Genomic DNA, 23,323 nt, shown 5'->3' with positions numbered 1-23,323 from the left:
GTTAGGAAATGTAATAATCTTTCCTCGATTTTCTGCATTGTTCGATGTAAGGCATTTATAATTTTGATTCTTTAAATGACAATTTTGTTCGGATATTTGTTGTGTGCGATTGATTTTACATGTCGATTTGATTGTGCGTAGCATATTTTGTTGTTGCCTCATTTTAATTACTTCTAACACTAGGTCTGGTGAGTGCATTTGTTTTAAGGTGATTTGAGGAGGCTGGGATGACCCGAGGTCTGCCTTTTGGGACTAGCCCAAGCATAGGTGGGCGGACTAACTAAGCCTGGTTCGGCAAGGCACTGTTTAGAAGACTGAGATGACCTGAGGTTCGCTCGTTGGGATTGGCCCAGGCACAGGTGGGTGGATTGACCGAGCCTGACTGGGCACGGCACTGGCATGACTTATGAGACGTGACATGAAAAAAGAACTGAACATCTAATTTCATTGATAAGAGAAACTCAGTGTAGAATTGGATAATATGTCATGTAGTAGAACTAAAGGAACAACGACATAATCAAAGAATATAATAGATTGAATCTAGGTAAGATGCACGAAATCAGACTGTAACATAAATTAATTCAAGTACTCTTTGAATCATAAACAATTCTCGAGAACGATCATAAGACCATTACTTAGCTGTAATACTTCTGTAGGCTAACTGCATTACATGACCTTGGCAGGGATCGCCTTGAGAGCTCGGCGAGGTGGTAAGCTCCGTTATTGAGGCTATGAGTAACGCAATAGGGGCCTTCCTAGTTGGCATTGAGCTTTCATTTCCCGAGTTGCTTCCTTACGATCTCTGCCTTCCTCAAGACCATGTCTCCCTCCTGAAAACTCCAGGGCCTGACCCTTGAATTGTACCTCTGGGTTGCCCTTTGCTTAGCTATTTGTTCTCGAATATGGGCTAGGTCTCGTACTTCTTGGAGGAGATCCAAATGAACTCTTTCCTCATCTCCATTGGTATCTTCTTGGAATTGCTACCATCCGGGGCTCAGCTCCCCAACTTCCACTAGAATCATTGCTTCTGACCCATAGGTGAGCCTAAAAGGGGTCTCCATCGTTAATGTTTGTATTATGGTATGGTATAACCATAGCACTATATGGAGCTCTTCTGCTTAGGCCCCATTTGCCTAGTCCATTTGTTTCTTGAGCCCAATGAGGATGACCTTGTTGGTGGCTTTAGCTTGCCCATTTGTCTGGGGATGCTCGACCGAGGTGAAGGCCTGATGAATGCCGAGCTCCTTACAAAATTCTCAAAACTTTGTGTTGGTGAATTATGTGTTGTTGTCAGAAATGATTAGCCTGGGCAGGCCGTATCTGCAAATGACCTTTTTCCAGAAGAACTTTTTGACTTTTTCTACCGTAATTGTTGCTAGGGGCTCAGCTTCGATCCACTTGGTGAAGTGATCAATGGCCACCACAATAAACTTGAGTTGACCCGAAGCCAGTAGGAAATGTCTGAGTAAGTTAATCCCCCACTTATAGAAGGGCCTAAGATACGTCGAGACTGTGCAGTTCTTCCGGCGAGGAGTGATATGCATTTGCGTATTTCTATCACTTCTCACATCTTTTCACATATTCTAGGTAATCGTTGCGCATGGTTGGCCAATAGAACCCAGCTCTTGATATTTTTGCTACTAAGGATCGACCTCCAATGTGGCTTCTGCAGACCCCCTCGTGCACTTCGAACATTACGTAAGACGCCTATCTCCCATCCACGCACTTGAGAAGTGGCATGGTAAATTTTCTTTTGTACAGCTGATCCCCAATCATGGTATAAAAACTTGCCATCATCCTTAACTTTCTTACTTCCTCCGAGCTGTTGGGTAGCACTCATTCCTTCAAGAATCAGAAGATGAGAAACCCCTAGAAGCTAGGGTCTGCCTCCATGGTGTGCACTTTTTCTAAGTTAACAGTGGGCGAACCCAAGGTTTCCTATATAACCGACTGGTTGGTTCCTAGAGCCTTGGTGCTATCGAGCTTTAAGAGCAAGTCTACTCTTAAATTTTGCTCCCTTGGAACATACTCAATGTTAAAGGACTCGATGGCCTCGGATAAGGCTTTGACCTTGTTGAGATACTTGCTGAGCTGATGATCTTTTGCTTGGAATTCACCTTTAACGTGGTTAATCACCAGCTGGGAATCGTTCCTTGCAATCAGCTTAGTAGCTCCAACTTCCTTGGCCAAGCCTAGCCCAACGATGAGGGCTTCGTACTCGGCTTGGTTATTGCTCGTCCTGAAGTTAAAACGAAGGGACTGTTCGATCAGAAGCCCATCTGGTCCCTCCAAGATTATTCCCGCCCCGCTTCCCTTGATGTTTGAAGCTCCATCCACTGATAATGTCCAAGGGTTACTATCGAAAACTTGAGTACGCGAAGATAATTCAACATAGAAGTCTAACAATACCTGAAATTTAATATTTTACGGGGTTGGTACTGTATGCCAAATTCAAAGAGCTCTACTGATCATTCTGCCTAATAGCTTAGGCTTCTAGAGCACCTACCTGATCGGTTGATCGGTTAGCATAGTGATTTGATGAATCTGGAAATAAGGTATGAGCTTCCAAGCTATGATAACCAAGGCTAAGGCTAACTTCTCTATCTTCTAGTACTGGATTTCAAGCCCTTGTAAAACTTTGTTGATGAAATAGATTGGTCGTTATATTTTTTCGTCTTTCCTTACTAACATCGAGTTGAGCGAGCCTTCAGAAACGAAGAGGTAGAGTAGAAGCTCTTCGTCAGGCTCCAGCCTAGAGAGGATGAGAGGGGTTGTTAGGAAGTGCTTGAGTTCTTGGAAGGCGGCTTCGCATTATTCCATCCATCAGAACTCTATTGGCTTCTTCAAACATTGGAAGAACGATTGAGCCCAGTTTGCTGATTTTGAAAGAAAACAGGAGAGGGCCACAATCCGACCTATTAGTTGCTAGACCTCCTTCATATCGGTAGGGCTACGCATCTCGAGAATAGCTCAACACTTGTCGAGGTTGGCTTCTATCCCTAGACTAGTGAGCATGAATCCGAGGAACTTTCGGTCTGTACGCAAAAAATGCACTTTTTTGGGTTGAGTCTCATGTTGTGGCGTCATATTTGCTGAAAGATCTCAGCCAAATTCGAACAATGATATCTGTTTTTCGACATCTTAGTGTAATATCCCAAATTTTCTAAAGGGCTAAAGAGTAATTTTAACCTAGGCCATTGGTGAAATTATCAAAAAATTAAGGACTTAAGTGTAATTTCTTACAGTTATAAGTGTCGAATCGACTGCAGGGAATGCCCTGGAGTGTAATTGTATAAGAAAGCATATATGGTCTCGATAAGCATCCCGAGATAAGATTTATGGTTAAAGAAATCAGAATTGAGACGGTTTTCGATACAACTAAAATACAGCTTCGATTCAGACTGGAAAATTGAATCATCGTAGGGGACTCCTGAGAAGTCAACGGAACCCTAAGGGCGCTCCAATTTTTCATATCAATCAACCCTGTGGTGGTTTCAGGACGAAACAAGGGCCCTGTGAGGGTGCAGGGACAAAATCGGTCTTTATTGAGTAAATGTCAGTTATTAATTTTGATAAATCGAGATTTTGGGTGGCTTGAGGGTAATTAATTTAAAACCATGGAGGGTCCAAGTGCAATTATCAATTCTTCAATTGCAATTTATAAATCCCTCAAGTGAATTGAAAGAGGAATTGGAGGGTTAAATGTATATATGTGTGTGTGTATATATATATATGCGCTGCTGGCCTAAGATTCTCTTCATAAGATCTGAGATCTGAAATGCCAGAGAAAGAAAGAGAGTTTGGGATGAGCCTAGCGAAAGCATCACGAGGGACAGAGAGAGACCGGGAGTGAGAGATCGAAAGAGGAAAGTGGTCGATCGTGGCGGCCAAATGCGAGCAGTAGCAACCATGGTTGTCGTGATGAGGATTGGGCGAAGCTGAAGCGGCAATGTAGGTCGGCGGACCAGCAATGGCGTGCGATGGCGCACGCAGAGGCAGCTGGTGTTACGGTGGGCAGCAGCGGAGCCGAGAGGCGTAGCCATGGTAGCAACGTCGCGCGCGGTGCTGCTAGCCGTGGAAGCTCGCGACGGTCAGGGGCGGTGCAGTGCGGCCAGCTGTGTCAGTCGGTGGTAGCGACGGCTAGCAGTAGCTTCCAGTGGAGCCAGGCAGGTGCAGTGGCCATGCGCAGAGGTGAGGAAGAAGAAGAAGAAAAAAAAAGGAAGAAAAGAAATGGAAAAAGAAAACAGAAAAAAAGGGGAACAAATGGAGAAAAATCTCAGAAATATTCTAGGTATTAATTTAGGGTTAGAGGAGTATGTCCGAAGCCAGGAAATTGATTGGGCACGCGTTTTAAGGTTAGAGCACGCATACCGAGATAGCCTGAGATGCTAAGTTAAGGTGAGTAAAGTTTCTTAGAAAATTTTAAAAATTCAGGAATGTTATTTTATGAATTTTTATAGTGAAATATTTAGTTTGGATTTATTGAGGAAAAATAGGAAGAAATAGAGAGAAAAATAAGGAAAATGCAAGAAATTGTGAAAAAATAGGTTTTAATGCTTATTTAAATAAATATGATGAATAGGGTGCTTTGAGGTTTAAGTTGAAGCAATTTGTGCGAATTTTGAGGTTAGCACGCAAATAAAGACGATACACGTATTTTGAAGCAATGCACGAATATCGAGGTAATCCAATAAGTTTGAGAAGGTAAGTGGTTCAACCCAAAACCCAATTTTATGTAAATGGTTTTATCATCTTATCATGCCTTGTTATGAATACATCATGTAGATTGCATTTACATGCTATGATAAAATATACGTACATTCACAATGAAATTTACACTCATATGTTGCATGGGTTTGGGATTAGGGACTGGCGTTGTTTCTTTGCCAATGGTGCACCCATACACCTCGATTTGGTAGGAAAACTGTAAAAATGGCGAGTAACAATAAGGTGCAGTCGACCCAAATATGAGAGTAATGATGATATGTGCACTGCATTCATACACGTGCATTAAATGTTTTATTCCCTTACTTAGATAATTCATCAACTAACTTGGGCTTTGCCTCTGGAATATTTAAACGTTCCAAATAAAGATTGTAGCAGAAACGATGATGAATGAGGCATGAAATGGCACTTAGCAAGTGCATGATGAATTGAATGTATGTTATGTAGCCCATGTATTTAAGTTCAGCTATTTCGAATTCTAAACGTTTTGAGGAATGATGACGTATAACCTTATTTATGGTTAATGAGGATGTAAGAATTGATTTATGATTAATGTTAAGATGTCAGGTTCGATTCTAGCTTTCGCATTTGATGTTTATGATGATACTCTTTCAAGATAGATGTATGAAATTTTGGGATGGATATGAGGAATGATATGGTTTAGTAATAATTTTTATGTTAAAAAAAAAATTATTATCCCAGAATTGTCCTAAGTTATAACACGCTAGAGAAAGTGGGGTGTTACACTTAGCCACCATATCATCCACGTATACCTCAATGTTCTAACCTATTTGATCAAGGAACACCTTGTTCATCAGTCGGTTGTAGGTAGCTCCTGCATTCTTCAATCCAATCGACATGACTTTGTAGCAAATGTTCACGTCTTTGGTGATGAAGGCTATCTTTTCCTCGTCATTTGGGTACATCCAGATCTAGTTGTACCCTGAGTATGCGTCCATAAAGCTGAGATATTTGTACCCCGAGAGTGTGGGTGGATATCGGTCCATAATGGATAATGATGTAAGCTTATTAATAGATGGCATAAAGGCATGATGTTTATGATCTAGTATATAGAGAGATTCCCTACTTTTGCATATGATGTTATCTATTGTGTTTCCACCCTACGGAGGGATTATTCTCTTACTCTTGCTCTTGACTTGTCATACCTCATCATATCATGCCTCTATTTGTTACTTATACTTGCTAAGCCTTGTAGCTCATGTTGTTTCCTTGCATCATTCTAGGTTCAAGTAAAGGGAAGGGTAAGGAGGGTGGTGAGCCTAGCCATGCTTGAGCGGGAATAGATATGTGTACAGAGTCACTCCAAGCCTATGGTCCTTGGGGGTTGTTTTGAGAGTGAAGGGTTAAAAGTTGTAATTGATGTATTCTATTTTTGTGCCCTTCTCATTATTTTGTAATGTATGGACTGTTATGCCCGGTTGAAAGAATGTTATAATGCTACGTGGTGATGTATATTTATTTTGAAATTTTATAGATGATGTAGAGATTTTGTGGTTTATGTTTGGATTTTGTTCCTATACCTTTTCCATGGCGACTTTTTCATGGACCTTCTATGCTAGCAGGAGTTCCTGGAGGTGGACTATTATATTGAGACTGTGTGACAAAATTCTTAGGTAGCAGGATTCCTTAAACTATTCATAATCCTTAGATTCATTGGTTAGGGACTCCGATTAATCGAGTATGGACTAGCACAAGGGTTACTACCTCGTTCAGTATGAGATATTAATGGGATGGTAGTAGACTTGAGGGTGGTTGTTAGGGAACAACTAGCCGAATGTCACACTGATGACAAACCACATGGCATGGTGGATAATGGTCTTATCATTAGGCTGCGATGGTGTGTTGATCCTTGGACTTGAACCAACACGGTTGTTTTGTATATTGGTGTGTGAGATTTACTAATGAGTCAAGCCATCCAATTAGGAGGTGGAAATGTTCATCCATGTGGTTCCATATTGCTGGAATATGGAGACAGGTGTTGGGAATGGAATCCATTACCCTCGACGGTAATTGATAGGTTGAACGTCCTATGTGATCTAATGTGTTAGTGTAACGAGATAGTCTCTACCCAGGGCATATTGAATATTAGGAAAGAAGTTTCTTAAAGTGTCATCTAGTCGTATTGACGAGGTCAAACACATAGTTACTGAATTTGTGAGTTTATTACTCCATGACTCTTGCTCAGTTAGAACATTAGGTGATAGAAGGATTATAGCATATGGTAATCATTAGTCGTAATAGGTTCACTTGAAATGAGATTTCATTGTCACTTATACTATCTTGAATCGTAGCTAGGCGCTATTAAGGAACTCTCGAATCATCATTAGAATATGAAGAGATTTCGGTGATGGGTCAAGGATTGACCGATACCGAAAGGGGTTTCAGTGCTATCTGGTTTCTAGCGGGTAGTGAACCTAAAAAGTCACACACCATATAGTGTTGCATTTGATATCGACGTCGTGTGGCCAGAGTGTCTTAGGGATTGGCGGGTCAAACGTTGACTTGTTAGCATGGAGAGTTGACTTTCTTGTGGTGGAAGTTTCCTTTCGCCACTTGGAAAGTCAACCTTCGGTGCCACATGAAGCAAAATTGGGAGGGGTTAGGGGCTTAGCGGTAGCTGATTGCCGACATATTAAATTAAAGAAGCAGTAATTGTTGCTTCAAGTTGCTATCTTCTTTTGCTTCTGTTGCTTCTATTAATTTTTGTTGCTATTATAAAATTAATATGCGTGAGGGTCATGTGAAGGAAATTTGAGACGCGAGTATAGGTGATACGAGAATCTCTGTCTAATTTAGGAAGAGGAAACTGGAATAGTACCAAACAACATACTAGGTGTTAACTAACTAAGACCACCACAATATAAAGTGGAGCGGTTTCAGTACAGAAAGAGTTTGTGTACCAACCCTATATCGGGCTACAAGTATGTGTATAGTTATATTCATATGATGAATATGCATATTGCTTAAATACTTAAACTGTGTGTATAATGCATGTAATTAGTTCCATTGCGCACATCTGATGTGTATAAAAAAATTAAAATTAACCCACACGAACATACATGAGATTTCCATCAATAACAAGCACATAAATAAGAGCAAGATTAATCACAAATAAAATATAGTAAAGTTATTAGCACAACCTTAACATAGAACAATTTAAATTCTACAAATCAAAACTCAAGTACCATCACTTGAGTATATGATCATTATACAAAAATCTTGATATTTAATACTTAAACATTTGATATGAAATATATGACACATTACTCTTAAATATTGAGTAATACTGCCACATAAAACACATAACATATTATGAGTTCTATAAAACATTCATGCATTATCTTTAGGATGACCCTAAAGAGAAGCATAATAAAAGACATATAAATAAAACAATAATTGATATAACCATATGAGGATATTAAAATTGAAATAACCATATAACAATAATTGAAATATCTTTTAATTGATAAATCATACTAAAAGATAAATCTCTCAAAGTTTCTTGACTTTATATAACCTCAAGGCAATCTCAACATATATTCTATTAAGATAAGTTTAACAAAAACATATGAGGATATTAAAATTTTGGCATAATACAATTATTATCAAAATATTCATAACTTAAAACTCAACGATATCAATATCTGTTAAAATTAAATTATTAATATAATCAAAATATTGCATAAACAATCAAATATAGAATAATATGAAGTATCAATACAATTAAAATCCTACTTTAACAATTAAAAATCACATTTTCAATTAAAATAATCTTAGAGAGGCGTAAATATACATATAAGTAATATGTAAATTTAAAATTTTATTCTAGAATTGTTAATCGGTAGGGTTTCAAATACAAAATATCATTTTGATTATATAAGTAGGATTTTGAATTCTATAGTTAAAAATGCAAGATTTTTATTATTAAATTAATTAAAAATTTTAATTTTAAATCACTATTAAGTAAATTTTCTTCACATTTTAAGTTATTAGAAGTTGAGAATATAAAAAGTATTAGAAAATAAATATAATGTCAAACTTTCAGTAAATATATGTTTAATTATAATAAAAATAATAATAATAAAATATTTTATTCTTCATATTCTTTCCTTATATTTTTTCACGCTTTCGGCTACTTGCAGCCTCAGAGAGAGAGAGAGAGAGCGCGAGGGTGGGGGCGCTGCCACAATACACGTGGCGCGCCCCTGCTGGCCCGGTGGACCGGGGCCAGCATATAAATTTCCTTACTTTTCTGGGAAGAAATCAGTATGTTTTCTCCGTTTTCCCATTTGGTTTTCTCCGGCAAATTCAACCAAGTTGGTAGCTTCTTCACTTTCCAACTGGGTCTTGTTTGCATTTGCCCTTTCCTGCTATTCTCTACTGACATTTCTCCCGATTCCTCTTCTTGACTGTCGTCTCTCAGTTTTCCTTTCCCTATTTCCACCCCAATTCCGCTTCTTTCTTATATGAGAATCGCAGTCACTTCCTTTTGTTTTAGGCCTTTTCAGACTCCAATTCCATCAGTCGAGGTTTAACAATGTAGAAGTTGCTTGAAGAAGGACAAGAAGAATGAATTGTTGTTGTTTTCCTTTCAAAGATACCTCCAAGTCCCTGGAAGGCCAATCGGCTCCTGAGTTGAAAAAGCAGAACGATGAATCAGAAGCTCCGGCTACAAATCCGGTTATAAAGTTAGCGGATTCAGTGTCTTTGCCGCCGACGAGCTTAACGGAAACGTTCGAAGAGAAGCAGCGGGATTTGAGGGTTTTCTCCTTCTCAGAGCTCAAAATTGCCACTAATGGTTTCGACAAGTCCCTAAAGATTGGAGAAGGTGGATTTGGAAGTGTGTTCAAGGCTACAGTTAGTCCTTCTCATGGGCAAGGAGATCCGATTGTTGTTGCCATTAAAAGGCTTGACGAACATGCCTTCCAAGTACTATTTATCTACCCATGCAGTTTCTTATTTTCTAATTATGCTTCCGGGTCAAATTGAATAAACTCGTAATTTCTTGCCACATTCATCCAGTTTAATCTTCAATCATAAATGTAATTTCCTCGGACAAAGATCTTTAGTTCCTGGACTGCAAAGAAATGTGACCCCCTGAAAAACTTGTTAAGGGTATAAACTCATGTGATTTCTATATCTTTGATTATATGGTTCTGTAGAAGACATACACCTTTTAGGGATATGACTGGTGGAATGATTATTAGAAGCTAAGAACATATTGGTGTAAACCGTGTAATTTGGAAATACTTGTGCAACAATAAGGAAATAGCATTCAGTGTAAGTAATGAGGACAAGAGAAAGGCTTGGGTAGCTTGTCATTCACAGATAATTTGGAAAGAATTAATAATTGGTAAATCAATGATCATATAAGCTAAAGTTTAAATAATACAGCATAGTCTTGTATGCATAGACTATACCATTTGCTTGAGCTGTCCAGCATAAGTTCAAATGCTATTATTTCCTCAATGAACTTCTTTGCTTTACTTTTTGGGTAATGAAAGTTTAGCACTGCTATGCTTAGTTGCAAGAGTATTTTAGATCTGTACATGTGAGAATTTACGTTGCATCTGTAGTTGGGAGCAGAGCTGGCTCAACACGGTTAGGGGCTTTAGGCGAAAGGATTTTTTGAGGCCTTTGAGCATTAATTTTTTTATAAAAAAATAAATAATACATTTTTTTACATAAATATTTTATTATTTTATTAAATAAAAAAGAAAAAAAATAAAATTCAATCAACTATAAAATATAATAATCTCTTAATGATAATAAATTTTCAACTAAAATATAATGTCTTAGATATAAGGAAAAAAAAAAAACCAAACAACTTACAATAATACACAAAGAAAAACAAAACTAATTTTTCTTGAAACTCTAAAAAGGTCAATGCCAGCAAAAAACTATACACTCATGGGATATTGGGAAGGGAAAGTGGGTTTTCTGGGATATTGGGGTTTGGGAACACCATAGCAACGGTTAAAAATTGGAAAATGGTGAAGGAAAGTTAAAAAAAAAATTATAATGTTTTGTATTTAATTTTTTTAATAAAATATTAATTATTAAAAAATAAAAATATATACATAAATATTATAAATTTTTAAAATTTGAGACCTTATAATTTTGGGGCCTAATGCCATGGCATATATGACTTAAGGGTAGGGCCGGCCCTGGTTGGGAGACTGGGTATATGTCCACAGGACTAATTATGAATTGTAGCTCAACTTCTCCTGTCTAACCTTCCCAGCAGTCATGGCCTGAATGTATATCTGAAGAAAAGAAAGGCAATATTCTGCAAAATATACTCCAACAAGTGCTAGTTCTTTTAAAAAATCAGGGTTTAGTGGCTAGCATTTGATGCATAATTGGCTATTTAATCAAACTGTGATGGTAAAATCCCATTAAAATTGAAAGGAAAATTCTATAGGACAGTTATAAGACCAGTTTTGTTGTACGGCTCAGAATGTTGGGCAGTCAAAAATACCAACTTGAGCAAAAGACGAGTGTAGCGGAGATGAGGATATTAAGATGGATGTGCGGCCATACAAGAAAAGATAAAATTAGAAATGAAGTTATTCGTAATAAGATAGGAGTAGTGCCAATAGAGGAGAAGATGAGAGAGACTAGACCAAGATGGTTTGGTCATGTGAGAAGGAGACCAAGAGATGTTCCTGTGAGGAGAGTTGATGAAATGGAACAATTAATCAAAAAAAGAGGTAGAGGCAGACCTAAGAAGACTTTGAGGGAGACATTAAAGTTTAATATGAAGTATATGGATCTCAATGAAGATATGACAAAAGATAGAAATATATGGAAGTCTAGAATTCATGTAGCCAACCCCACATAGTGGGATAAATGCTAGATATGTTGTTGTTGTTGTTGTTGTAATCAAACTGTGCGTCCATTCTCATCTTGATAGATTTTCAGTAAAAAGAATTTTGTTGTCTTTTGATTTTTCATTATAAGGCTTTACTAACTCACACTCGTTTTATTTTTTGTTACATTTGCACAGTGTTGTTACAAGCGCGCCTAGGCGCAAGGCCCCTCAAGGCACAACCATCTCGCCTTGCCATGTCCAGGCGAGGCGAGATCCAGCCAGGCGTGCCTCCCTCAGGCGCACATGCCTAGCTGAAAAATCTTGTTTTATTTTCTAAACATTTCTGTTAAAACTTAAAGAGAGAAAATAATAAAATATAATATTAAAAAGTCAACAAAACTCAAAAATATGATGTTCCAACTCATCTGATTTCTAGAAGGCCAAGAGACTACACCTCCAAGGCTCCAAACACTCTCTTACGCAGCATTATTCTCTCTCTGCAACACAGCAACTGCAACTCCTCAAGTTCTTCTCCAGTTCCGATTGAGCTGCTTCTGCTTCTCCAGGCCAAGGTAACATATCGACAATCCCTTCTCCTTCTTCTTCTTCTTCTTCTTCTTCTTCTTCTTCTTCTTCTTCGCTGCTGGTAGTTGCTAGCCTGCTTCTTCTTCGGCAATCCTTGTTGCTTCTTCTTCTTCTTCTTCTTCTTCTTATTACGCGGCTGCTTCTTAATCTTACGTTGCTTTGCTGCTATCCTTCTTCTTCTTCTTCTTCTTCTTCTTCTTCTTACACGGCTGCTTCTTACGTTGCTGCTATCATTCCTCCTGCTCCTTCTTCTCCTGCTATCCTTCTTCTTCTTCTTCTTCTTACATTGCTGCTATTGCTAGCCTGCTTCTTTATCTTCTTCTTCTTCTTCTTCTTCTTTCTTACGCTGCTACTACTTCTTCTTCATCTTCTTCTTACGCTGCTGCTATTGCTAGCCTGCTTCTTCTTCTTCTTTTTTACGCTGCTGCTGCTACTTCTTCTTCTTCTTCTTCTTCTTCTGCTTCTTCTTCTTCTTTTTTACGCTGCTGCTGCTACTTCTTCTTCTTCTTCTTCAGTTATTTTTTTGTTTAATTTTTATTTGTTGATGCCTACTGTTGCTTCTTAATTCGTTTTTGTTTTAACATTTTTTGGCATAATTTAGCCTTAGTCTTTACAAATTTTCAGGTATACTCTTATAAAACTGCTGCAACTGCAGCATTTAGAAATAAAATAGAAGTTTTAATCCTTAATCGGATCCTATGCTTGATTAGAAATAGAATAGAAGTTTGATCTCTACTACTTCCCTGGATTTCTTCTTTCCCCTCCCTAAAAATTTTTCTCTTCTCCTCCAATCTTTTGCAATACTTCTTGTTGTCTTGCATGGCTACATCAGTTCTCCATTCCAGAAAATCCCACCACTAATTAAAATTCTTTTTCAATTCCTCCCTTCCTTGGTTGAAATTCAGCCACTTATTGATCCATGCTTCTTTTCAGAATTTTTTTACAATGTTTTTTCAAATTTATGACTCCTTGCTTATGATGATTATGGCAGATATCCTAATCCTGATGGCATCTGATTCAAATGCTCCTAGTGGCTCCTCTAGCAGTGGTAGAAAAGATCCAACATGGAAATATAACACACTGCCAGATCCAAAGGACATAAACTGTTTAAAATGTAATTTTTGTGGAAAAATAACGAAAGGAGGGGTTTACCGAGCTAAACAACACCTTGTTGGAGGGTATAGGAATGCCAAAGTTTGTCCAAAATGTCCTTCACATGTTAAAGAAGAAATTAGAGAGTATATGTCGAAAAAGCTAGAAGAGAAGAACAATAGTGATGTTATACCAGATTTTGACGACATTGATACCCTTGGAGATGATGATGATGATGAAGTGGTTTTTGAAAGAGGTGTTAAAAGGCCTATGTCTTCAAGTTCAAGTCAAGGTTTAACAATGCAACAAAGAAAGCAAAGGATGAAAGGGCCTTTGGATTTGCTTTTGCCTCCTAAACTTAAAGTGAGCACTGGGAAGCAAACAACAATGGAGACCCATGTCAATAAAGAACTGAGGGAGAATGCTTGCGTTTGGTTTTCTAGATGGATGTATGAAGCTGGCTTGTCTTTCAATGCAGTCAAGTATCCAAGTTTTAAGCCAATGATTGAGGCTATTGGTCGAGCTGGTCCAAGCATGAAACCTCCTAGTTATCATGAGGTGAGAGTTCCTTATCTTAAGAAGGAGTTGGTACGCACAAATGAAATTATGAAGAGTCATAAGGAGGATTGGCGTAAATATGGATGTTCCCTTATGTGTGATGGTTGGAAGGATAAGAGAGAGAGATCTTTGCTTAACTTTTTGGTAAATTGTCCAAAGGGAAGCATGTTCATTAGATCCATTGATACTTCCTCATATGCCAAGGATGCTATTAAAATATTTAAATTACTTGACCAGTTTGTAGAGGAAGTAGGTGAAGCAAATGTGGTTCAAGTTGTGACTGATAATGCCTCGGCTAATGTTTTAGCTGGTAAGTTTGCTATTTTTTAACTTTTGCCTTTGAATGATGTTGATGTTGTTAGTTTAATGACAGATTTTTAACTTGTCTTATAGGAGAGTTCTTAATGGCTAAGCGAAAGCACTTATATTGGACACCATGTGCTGCCCATTGCTTAGACCTAATGTTAGAAGATATTTTTAAACTTCCTATATTGAAGAAGACTTTTCAAAAAGCATGTGCAGTAAATGGATTTTTGTATAGCTCTACACAAGTGTTGAATATGATGAGAATATTCACAAAAAAGAGAGAGATGTTAAGACCTGGGAAAACAAGATTTGCCACGGCTTTCCTCACCCTTTCAAGACTTCATAAACAAAAAGCCAACTTGAGGAAGATGTTCACTTCAGAAGAGTGGACTAACTCTAAATTTGCAAGAGAAGCACGGGGTAAGCTTGCATCTCAAACAGTGTTACAAGATTCATTTTGAAAAAATGTTCTTTATGCTCTCAAGGTGTCAGGGCCACTTGTCAAGGTCCTTAGAGTGGTAGACAATGAGGATAAGCCTGCTATGCCTTATATTTATGAGGCTATGGATAGGGCAAAAGAAGCCATTGCAAAATCTTTTGATGATGAAAGGAAATACAAGCAAATATTTGAAATCATTGATGGGAGGTGGAATATTCAATTGCATCGTCCTCTACATGCAACCGGATATTACTTGAATCCAGAATTTTTTTTATTCAAATGCAAGCATTGGAGAAGATCAAGAGATTATTGATGGGTTGTATCAAACCATAGAGAGGTTGGTTCCCACTGCAGAGGTGCAAGACAAAATTTCTAAAGAGCTAAGCTTGTATAAAAATGCTGAAGGGATATTTGGAAAACAAATATGCATAAGAGGAAGGAATCAATTGGCACCAGGTAATATGGTTTTTTAATTAATAATCTAAGTAAGTTTAATCATTAGTCTACAACTAGCAATTTTCAATTACTGATTATGTCATTATGGTATATTTTTTCCTAGTTGAATGGTGGTCTCAATTTGGTACTGCAACGCCTAATTTGCAAAAGTTTGCCATCAAGATATGTAGCCTCACTTGTAGCTCTTCAGGTTGTGAAAGGAATTGGAGTGTCTTTGAGCATGTAAGGGTGTTTTTTCTTATTCTTAATATTCACCACTAAAGGTGTATAATTTCTTATTTCTTTAACTTACTGATTCTAATTTAATTGTGACAGCTTCATAACAAAAAGAGAAATCGATTGGAGCAACAACGTCTCAATGATTTGGTATTTGTCAAGTATAATAGAGCTTTGAGACGTCGTTTTAGTTTGCGTAAATCAATTGATCCAATTTCTTTAGATGAAGTTGATGAAAGTAATGAGTGGTTGCTTGGGGCAATTGATAAATTTGGAGAGTCAGATGATGAGCTGGTACATGAAGATCATGATTTGACATGGGCTGATGTTGCTATGTCATCTGGTGTTGAAGAAGCTAATTACTCAACTAGATCAAAAGCGACTTCAACTTCAAATTTGACAAAGGGGAGGGGGATAAGGGCATCAACTTCAAATGCTCCAATGGATCTTGACGAGGAAGAAGAAGATGGAGAGGGAGATGATGTAGAAGAAGATATTGGAGATGATAGTTCTGATGATGAAAATATGGATACATTTGATCTTGATGATGAGGATGATTTCTAGTTATTATGTATATCTAGTTAATCCTAATTAAAATTTAGCCATTTAGGACCTATTAATGGTTTAAGGTTGATCATTTAACTTTTCCTTTTAAGTTGATTGTTGACTTAAAGTCTTAAAACTAACATTTTTTGGTGGGTTTTGCTTAAGTTTAATGACATTTTTAATACTATTTTGTTGGCTTTTAATTATATATGTCAAATACTAATTTTGTTTTTTATTTGTGGTGTTTAAATGTTGATTCCTTTTTCTGATTTGTTGAAATATGGTGAGATTTAATTTGCTGAAATTTACAGGTATGTCATGAATTATGTTTATGTTGTGATTTATTTAATATATGTTGAATTCTTGAATTTTTTGATAACATAAATGTTGATATGTGATTAGGATCTATTTTATGACTTATTATTCAATTAAGAAGTATATTTTTCTTTCTTCTTAGTTAGCATGCGCCTTGCACTTGCCAGGCGCGCGCCTCGCCTTGCGCCTCAGGCTCCAAGACCCTTTGCGCCTTAGTGCATCTTGGGCCTTTAATAACACTGCATTTGCACTGTCAGTTCATTTTCATCTTATGCTTATTTTCGTTTCTGATGTAGGGACATAAACAATGGCTTACTGAAGTTAAATATCTGAGCATTCTCAATCACCCAAACATTATAAAACTTATGGGATACTGTTCTGAAAATTTGGAAGGAGGGCTACATTGTCTATTGGTATATGAGTATATGCCCAATAAGAGCTTAGAAGATCATCTTTTCAGCAGCACATTAGCATCTGTGTCTTGGAAAAGAAGACTAGAAATAGTTCTTGGTGCAGCAGAAGGATTGGCTTACCTGCATGGGGGATTCATATTCCAGGTACTGTTTTTGATAACTTGTTGCGTTCAATTGGTCACACATTGGTACTTTGCAAAGTGTTAGGTATAAAAATTGTTGGAAATTCTGGGCGCATTACACTTAACTTACTGGCCTTTGGTTTGTGGATGCAAGTTCATTCCAATTTTGTTAGAAGCACGCTTATGGATATGAGCATGACTATGGTCACAAATACAGTGATTTGAAAGAAATGAGGGTGTGGATATGGCAGGGATACTAAAAGGTTTACATTTTTGTATATCTTCATTAGCTTTGATTTGAAAAATAATATTCACAAATCACAAAGAGTACAACACCAATCACAAAAAAATAAGGGAATTATTGTGTCTCTAAAAGTGAGTAAAAAGCTGGGAAATGTTGTCTCATAGTTTAATTTGGCATATAGTGAGAACCATAATACAGGTTGTTGCGAGGAAAAATCATTTTCATATAGGAGCACCAAGAACCTTTCCAGCATTTATATTTTTGGCAGTTGGAAATGATGGGAAATCATTCCATCGCCGAAAAAATTTCTTGGCAGCAGGATCTTCTCCAGCATTTTTGCTAAGAATCTTTCCTGGCATTCTCAAATGCTGGGAATGTTTTCCCTTCCAAAATTTGTTACTAAATTTATAATTTGCTAATTTGATTAAATGAAAGTATGCATGCTTCAATAACAACGTATCCAGCCTTAATCCCACCAAGTGGGGTCGACTACATGGATTATAGCTCTTTAATCATCTCTATTTATGACCATTTTTTCTTTAAAATAATTATACTGTGTATTATGATGCAGATTCTAGCCAAAATAATTAATTGCTGACAAGTGGCAGTGGGAGAATAGCAATTAGCTGAAACAATCTTGTTTCAGTTGTTGGTTATGATAGTAGTTTGTTAATTCAGTTGGCAATTATTGGCTGTTAAATAAGTTTTTAGTTAGGGGTTGCCATCTGTTGTCCAGATTGACAGTTATGTTGGTTAGTTGGCTATTAGCTGGTAGGTAGAGATAATTGGAGGGATTGTTAGAGAATTCCCTCCAAAAGAGAACTCATCTTGCCCCTATAAATGCATTTCATTTTTATTCTCTTCTGGAATATCAGGGAACAAATTTCAGTTTTCATCTCTCTCTCTCTCCACCCCCCCCCCCCCCCCCCCTCCCCTGCCCCCTCCCCCTAGCTCTGATACTGGCATCGCTAAAAGTGGGTGACAAGCTGGGAAATCTTTTCCCGTAGTGTAATTTGACATATAGCAAGAACCATATATAGGCTGGTGGGTGCTAGGAAAATCATTGTCACTTATAAACACCAGGAACCTTTTACATGTTTGGCATTTGGAAATTATGGGAAATCATTCTTCACCAAAAAAAATGTTTTGGCAACTTGATCATCCGGTATTTTTGCTAAGAATTAATTCTAAAGTTTTCAAACACCAGGAATGTTTTCCCTCCAAAAGAAGTGGTTAAATTTATAATTTGCTAATTTGATTATACGTACTTCAATAACAACATATCAAGCCTTAGTCCCACCAAGTGGGGCTGACTACATGGATTCTAGCTCTTTGACCATCTTTATGATACGGATTCTAGCTAAAATAATCAACTGCTGACAAGTGGCAGCAGGAGAACTGAGGCATGTGGCAATTAGCTATTACTAGCTTGTTTCAGTTGTTGGTTATAGCAGTTGTCTGTTAATTCGTTGGCAATTAGTGGTTGTTACATCAGTGGGTGGTTAGTCGTTGTTATCTATTGTACAGACCAAAAGAGAACTCCTCTTCCCTACCCCTTTAAAAGCCTATTGTATTCTCTCTTCTAGAATATCAGAGAAAAAAAATTGCAGAATTCAGGTCAACTCAACTTCGTTGACCCCTCAAATAACTACGCAGATTTGCAGTTTCAATTAAGATTTTTAGGTTCACTGGTCTAGTTAAATCGACTTAATGGCCTTTCAATTGACTTACTATTGTTTCATCGAACTGAATACCAATTTAAGTCAACTGAATAAAAGTAGAACGGGTTGATTTCAAAGTCTGGATTAACTAGTTGATTGAATTGATTGTACATCGTGAGAATAGGTTACTTTCAATGGTTTTTAAGCAACATAAGATGAATAAATATGAAGTTAAAGCTTGGGCTTTGATCACACTAAAAAGCAATTGCAATGATGCAATGGGCTCAAAAAATGGATAACTCAATGAATAGATAAAATTATAGTGAAGGTCGGAATTGGATCTATGTGAAAAGTGAGCTACAGTAGGACACATGCTAATCAAGAGATATCTACTTGCAAGAATTAGATATGATGGGAGGAATCAAATATAAGGGAATACAGCAAGGCGTGGGTGTAGGGATGTGAATGGGTCTCCATTGGGGGTCCCAATTAACCCCATTTAAAGTGAAAACAAGTACAAAAATGAGGTATAAGTATAAGGCTCATTTGAAAATTTATCAAAACAAACATGTAAATGGGGTTAATTGGGGACCCCATTTACATCCCTACGTGGGTGAGGGGAGTGTAATGAAAACAAGGGGATAGGGTTGAAGAACATGGGTGATGACACAAGTATTCATGAGATATGGCTTGAGTGTTCAACTAGTACAAGCGAGTGGGATGTAATCATGACAGTGAGGTGACTAAATAGAGCCTAAAGATGTAAGTGGCTTCATTTAATCTAAACCCTAGGATCAATTAGGATCAAGGGCCATGATGTCTCTTATAACTTAAGGATGTACATAAGAAAGAGAGCAGGAAGACTTAGCCATTTTGCTCCAACCAGCTGTGAGAGAGAGAGAGAGAGAGAGAGAGGAAGGAGGCTTTCCAAGTGATCTTCTGCTTTCTGTGCCTTGTGCATTTGATAGTGTATAAACATATGTTTAGATAGTGTATAAACATATGTTTATATTGCACCTTACGCTTTGGATAGTGCTTCTGTATGCATATACCTATGTTTATGTTAGACCTTTGAATCTGATAAGATATTCTCACTGGTTTGGTGAAAATTGGGCAAGAACTTAAGGGAGAAATTGAGAAGAATTGTAGGGAGGAATAGAAGAACAGTGAATGAGAGGGAGAAAGATCTGGAATTTTTCTATTGATATTTCGATGCTTTGATAAGGCTGAATCAAGCCTTATATACTAATTACAGCAGCATAACTAATTGGTTCCTTTCGTACAATGACCTGGCCATCTTCTAGAACAATTTTGTTATAACTACCAAGGTACAACCCCTCACAGCCCTAACAACAATGGTACAACCCTTGTTTACCCTATGCACATGACAGTTTATATTGCATATTTGTGCATACTCATGGCGTATATCTAGCCACTCTAGTAATAACAGGAATACCAGTTTAAAAAAGCATCTTATAAATGGAAACAAGATGCTCATGATTCTAGATATGCATAGACATGGGAAGGAAGAAAATAGCAATTATTTCTTACTGATAGCATCACATGTATTTGGTCTTGGCTACATTCTTTCTGAGTTCATTTTGTTTTTCTTTTCTTCTTTACTTTGTTTGGAATGCTGTATATGATTTTGGGCTATTATTTCGTGTGTAAACTTGAAGGTTATACATCGAGATTTCAAATCTTCAAATGTGCTCTTGGATGAAAACTTCAAGCCAAAGCTTTCAGACTTTGGGATTGCTAGGGAAGGTCCAACTGGTGACCGAACTCATGTATCCACAGATGTAAGTAGATAGTGTATAAATATTAGTGCAAAAAAAAAAAAAATTGTGGATAGTTGTATAAAATAGGACCACATAATGTTTAGTTGTATGTGGTGTAAGGGCATCCTGGCTCCTTCAACTCTTTTTTTTCCTAATCATTTACCAATATTTTTTTAGACAACCATTTGTTGACATTTGATAGGCTCATGAACTTCTTTTCTTTTTTGTTTCCCGTGATTTTGTATTCTTCTTGAAGTTCGTGTTTGAGAAGCATATGCTCTCCCAATCCAGTTTGGCTTACACTGATTATTATAGTTGTGCTGATGAAAACATGGTTTGGATTTAGTTAGCTAATTTTTTTGATGTCAGAAGGTTGGAACATTTGGATATTCTGCCCCAGAATATATTGAGACTGGCCATCTTAATGTCAAGAGTGACGTATATAGTTTTGGTATAGTGCTATATGAGGTGTTAACAGGCCGGCGGGCTGTGGATAGAGACCGCCTCCCCCTGGAGCAGAGGCTTGTAGATTGGGTGCGGCGGTACCCAGCAGACAGCCACGGGTTTAGCAGGATCATTGACCCACGACTTGGAAACCAATATTCTCTCCCCACCGCTCAGAGGATTGCCAAGTTGGCAGATAGATGCGTTAAAGGGTACTTGAAATGCCGGCCTACAATGACTGAAGTTGTGAAGAGCTTGAAAGAAGCAATACAAGATTCTGGAGGAGGAAGTTCTCCAGAGCATCCGCATCCAAGCTGGGCCCCAAATGGGAATCATGGAAACTGTTCAACCAAGTGATACTTCAATGAGGGTTAGTAAAATAAGAATTTATGAACCCTAAAGAGGAGAAAGAAACATTGACTATTGTACATAGCTGACATAATTTCTTCTGCTTTTGACACAGGTATAAATGCTTGGACCTCAAATGTGTGGTAGCAGGAATCGTTCACCTCGTGGCTAAGAGGTTTGAATCTCAAATTCTTACACGTCTATTGTAATTGTTTTGGGGTCAAGTGATAAACGTTATTATTCATGAAATGATGATGTTCTTTTTGCTTTTCATTTTGTAAGAGGTTATTCATTGATTGTGGAAGAGGGCAGGGTGAAAGGCATCAGTGACCTTGGTAGCATGAGTGGATTTTTGTGTACATTTTGACTGTAAATCATTAGAGTTGGAACTTGAACAGCTTATTGCTCTTGTTTTCTTCTCTCTACTCTTTGCTAATTTAGACATGTTTTACACCTTTTAAACCAGACCTATTAATCACGGCCTTCATTAAGCAAGCCATTAGTATTGTTCATTATAAGTGATACCCAACCATTGAAAATTATCTTTCCTCTTTTCTGGAAACAGTTCCTGGCAGAATAATTGATTGTGGTCATTTTTTATTATATTTTTTCTCGCTTTATTTGAAATAGATTTAGGCTGTGCCTCTCTTTGTCAGCAATTAAAGATGACCAACGTCCCCCCCTTTTTTTTTTAAAATAAGGGAATGACTTGTAATAAAGTTTTGGTGTGTATTACAGCGGACAATATTACTGATTAATATTTAATTTTAAAAAGGTAAATCAAACACAACAGGCAGTCTATTTTTGATTTTTTTAAACTAGAAATGAACATTGGACCTAAAATTTTGAGAGGGATGCCGAAAATAAACACAAAAATTGACAGTAGAACCAAACTTAGGCAAGTGATGAGTTATAATGTGATAAATTGAGAGTGAAAGTGGAAGTGTGACAAGTACATTTAAAACATTATTCATGATATTGTTCACTCACCCAAGCATTCAATTAGGATAAACAACTCAAAAGAAAATACAAAAAACATTATAAATAACTGCTTTGATGTGTCATTACTTACACCAAGACCACGGGAAATTTGCAAAAATAGGACTGCCGGTGAAGAATTTTTTAAAAATAGGACTCTTAATTTTTTTTTTACAAAATTAAGACTTTTAATAGTTGAATGGACTAAAATATCCCGATTTAAATCAGCTTACGATCCCCTTCGTCTTCTTCCTCTCGTACGCACATCCCCAATTGCCCCGCCGACCAGAACATCTCTCTCGCTTGTCCTATGTTCTAAGCATCTAAGGTTACTGTTTCTTCGTCGGTCTTTGCCTTCAAAATCATTGTAGGTAATTTAAGAATATCTGATATTTGTTAAAAATATCTGTTAAGGGTATCGGTAACAGATATCTGTTAAGGATATCGGTTAATAGATACCGATATCGGTAACCGATATCTATTAAGGATATCGGTTCTGTTAAAGATATCAGTTACCGATATCTGTTAACCGATACCCTTAACAGAACCGATATCTATTAATCAATATCCTTAACAAAACTGATATCCTTAACAGATATCTTTAATAAATATTAGATATCCTTAACAGATATCTTTAACACTTATCTGTTAAAGATATCTGTCATGGCCACGACAAGAAACTAAAATAGTTGTAGTGAATATATCAGTCACGACCGCAATCAACGATGCCATGGCCCTACCGCAATCGTTTTTCTTTTTTTTCTTATACATGGCCACCATTTGTCTCTTTTTCTCTCCTATCAACGCAAATACACACAATACATGTATAATATATAATACATAATAGAGAGAGAATGAGAGAAACCCATATCTCTTGAATCATAAACAATATATATACATATATTTAAGTTACAAAAAATGGTAAAAAAATAAAAAAATGATAGATGCATATATATACATATGTACCTTATATATATAGAGAGAGAGAGAGAGTAATAGAGAGAGAAGGAAAAAAATCTATTGAAAAAGAAGAAGACAAAAGGGATTGTAGGTTGATTTAAATCAGGGGCATTTTAGTCCATTTAACTCTCAAAAGTCTTAATTTTACAAAAAAAAAATTAAGAATCCTATTTTTACAAAATTCTTTGCCGGCATCCTATTTTTGCAAATTTCCACGGGACCGCACCACTGGGGCTTATGGTACTGAGTCTTTTGATAATTTATTGTTAGAAAGTTGTTAAAAACTTTCCAAGATTGTC

The 23,323-nt window shown here is 37.1% G+C and overlaps 3 protein-coding genes across 11 annotated transcripts; 2 read left to right on the top strand and 1 right to left on the bottom strand.

The window, feature by feature from the left end:
- Positions 1-1,938: 1,938 nt before the first annotated feature.
- On the bottom strand, positions 1,939-5,651 carry LOC127787482 (uncharacterized). The gene is made up of 3 exons (XM_052315542.1): positions 5,513-5,651; positions 2,507-2,613; positions 1,939-2,409 (listed from the first exon to the last, which is right to left on the bottom strand). The coding sequence occupies exons 1-3, from the start codon at positions 5,649-5,651 to the stop codon at positions 1,939-1,941; spliced, it is 717 nt and encodes a 238-aa protein (XP_052171502.1).
- Positions 5,652-8,978: 3,327 nt separating this feature from the next.
- Positions 8,979-21,483, top strand: LOC127786895 (probable serine/threonine-protein kinase PBL19). 5 transcript variants are annotated; one of them, XR_008020069.1, is made up of 6 exons: positions 8,990-9,675; positions 16,370-16,630; positions 20,193-20,315; positions 20,664-21,108; positions 21,202-21,261; positions 21,369-21,483. XR_008020069.1 is itself a non-coding variant. In XM_052314618.1 (5 exons), exons 1-4 carry the CDS (start codon positions 9,316-9,318, stop codon positions 21,093-21,095), a joined length of 1,173 nt encoding a protein of 390 aa, XP_052170578.1. In that variant the 5' UTR covers positions 8,990-9,315; the 3' UTR covers positions 21,096-21,108; positions 21,202-21,483. The 5 variants fall into 5 exon arrangements, 4 of the variants coding, with proteins under 4 accessions (XP_052170579.1, XP_052170581.1, XP_052170578.1 ...); XM_052314618.1 differs by having other exon boundaries at positions 20,667-21,108; positions 21,202-21,483; XM_052314617.1 differs by having other exon boundaries at positions 8,993-9,675; positions 21,202-21,483.
- LOC127786893 (uncharacterized) lies at positions 11,774-16,363 on the top strand. 5 transcript variants are annotated; one of them, XM_052314612.1, is made up of 4 exons: positions 11,774-12,132; positions 13,137-14,105; positions 14,189-14,996; positions 15,100-16,363. In XM_052314612.1, exons 2-3 carry the CDS (start codon positions 13,151-13,153, stop codon positions 14,560-14,562), a joined length of 1,329 nt encoding a protein of 442 aa, XP_052170572.1. In that variant the 5' UTR covers positions 11,774-12,132; positions 13,137-13,150; the 3' UTR covers positions 14,563-14,996; positions 15,100-16,363. The 5 variants fall into 5 exon arrangements, with proteins under 5 accessions (XP_052170572.1, XP_052170573.1, XP_052170571.1 ...); XM_052314611.1 differs by lacking the exon at positions 11,774-12,132 and having other exon boundaries at positions 12,139-14,105; positions 15,100-15,218; positions 15,312-16,363; XM_052314613.1 differs by having other exon boundaries at positions 13,137-15,218; positions 15,312-16,363.
- Positions 21,484-23,323: the final 1,840 nt, after the last annotated feature.

The sequence above is a fragment of the Diospyros lotus genome, chromosome 12, assembly GCF_014633365.1.
Source record: "Diospyros lotus cultivar Yz01 chromosome 12, ASM1463336v1, whole genome shotgun sequence".
In the NCBI taxonomy this organism is placed as follows: Eukaryota; Viridiplantae; Streptophyta; class Magnoliopsida; order Ericales; family Ebenaceae; genus Diospyros; species Diospyros lotus.
This window is presented reverse-complemented; position numbering and strand designations above follow the sequence as displayed.

Bases quoted from the DNA above. Each gene is read 5' to 3' on its own strand.
- LOC127786893 (XM_052314611.1), top strand. From the start codon at position 13,091: ATGTTTTTTCAAATTTATGACTCCTTGCTTATGATGATTATGGCAGAT. The intron at 14,106-14,188 runs GTAAGTTTGCTA...CTTGTCTTATAG, and splicing joins CTCGGCTAATGTTTTAGCTG to GAGAGTTCTTAATGGCTAAG.
- LOC127787482 (XM_052315542.1), bottom strand. From the start codon at position 5,651: ATGTACCCAAATGACGAGGAAAAGATAGCCTTCATCACCAAAGACGTG. The intron at 2,614-5,512 runs GTTAGAACATTG...CTTGAAATCCAG, and splicing joins GGTGTTCCTTGATCAAATAG to TACTAGAAGATAGAGAAGTT. The intron at 2,410-2,506 runs GTAGGTGCTCTA...ATTAAATTTCAG, and splicing joins CTAACCGATCAACCGATCAG to GTATTGTTAGACTTCTATGT.
- LOC127786895 (XM_052314617.1), top strand. From the start codon at position 9,316: ATGAATTGTTGTTGTTTTCCTTTCAAAGATACCTCCAAGTCCCTGGAA. The intron at 16,631-20,192 runs GTACTGTTTTTG...GTAAACTTGAAG, and splicing joins ATGGGGGATTCATATTCCAG to GTTATACATCGAGATTTCAA. The intron at 20,316-20,663 runs GTAAGTAGATAG...TTTTGATGTCAG, and splicing joins GAACTCATGTATCCACAGAT to AAGGTTGGAACATTTGGATA.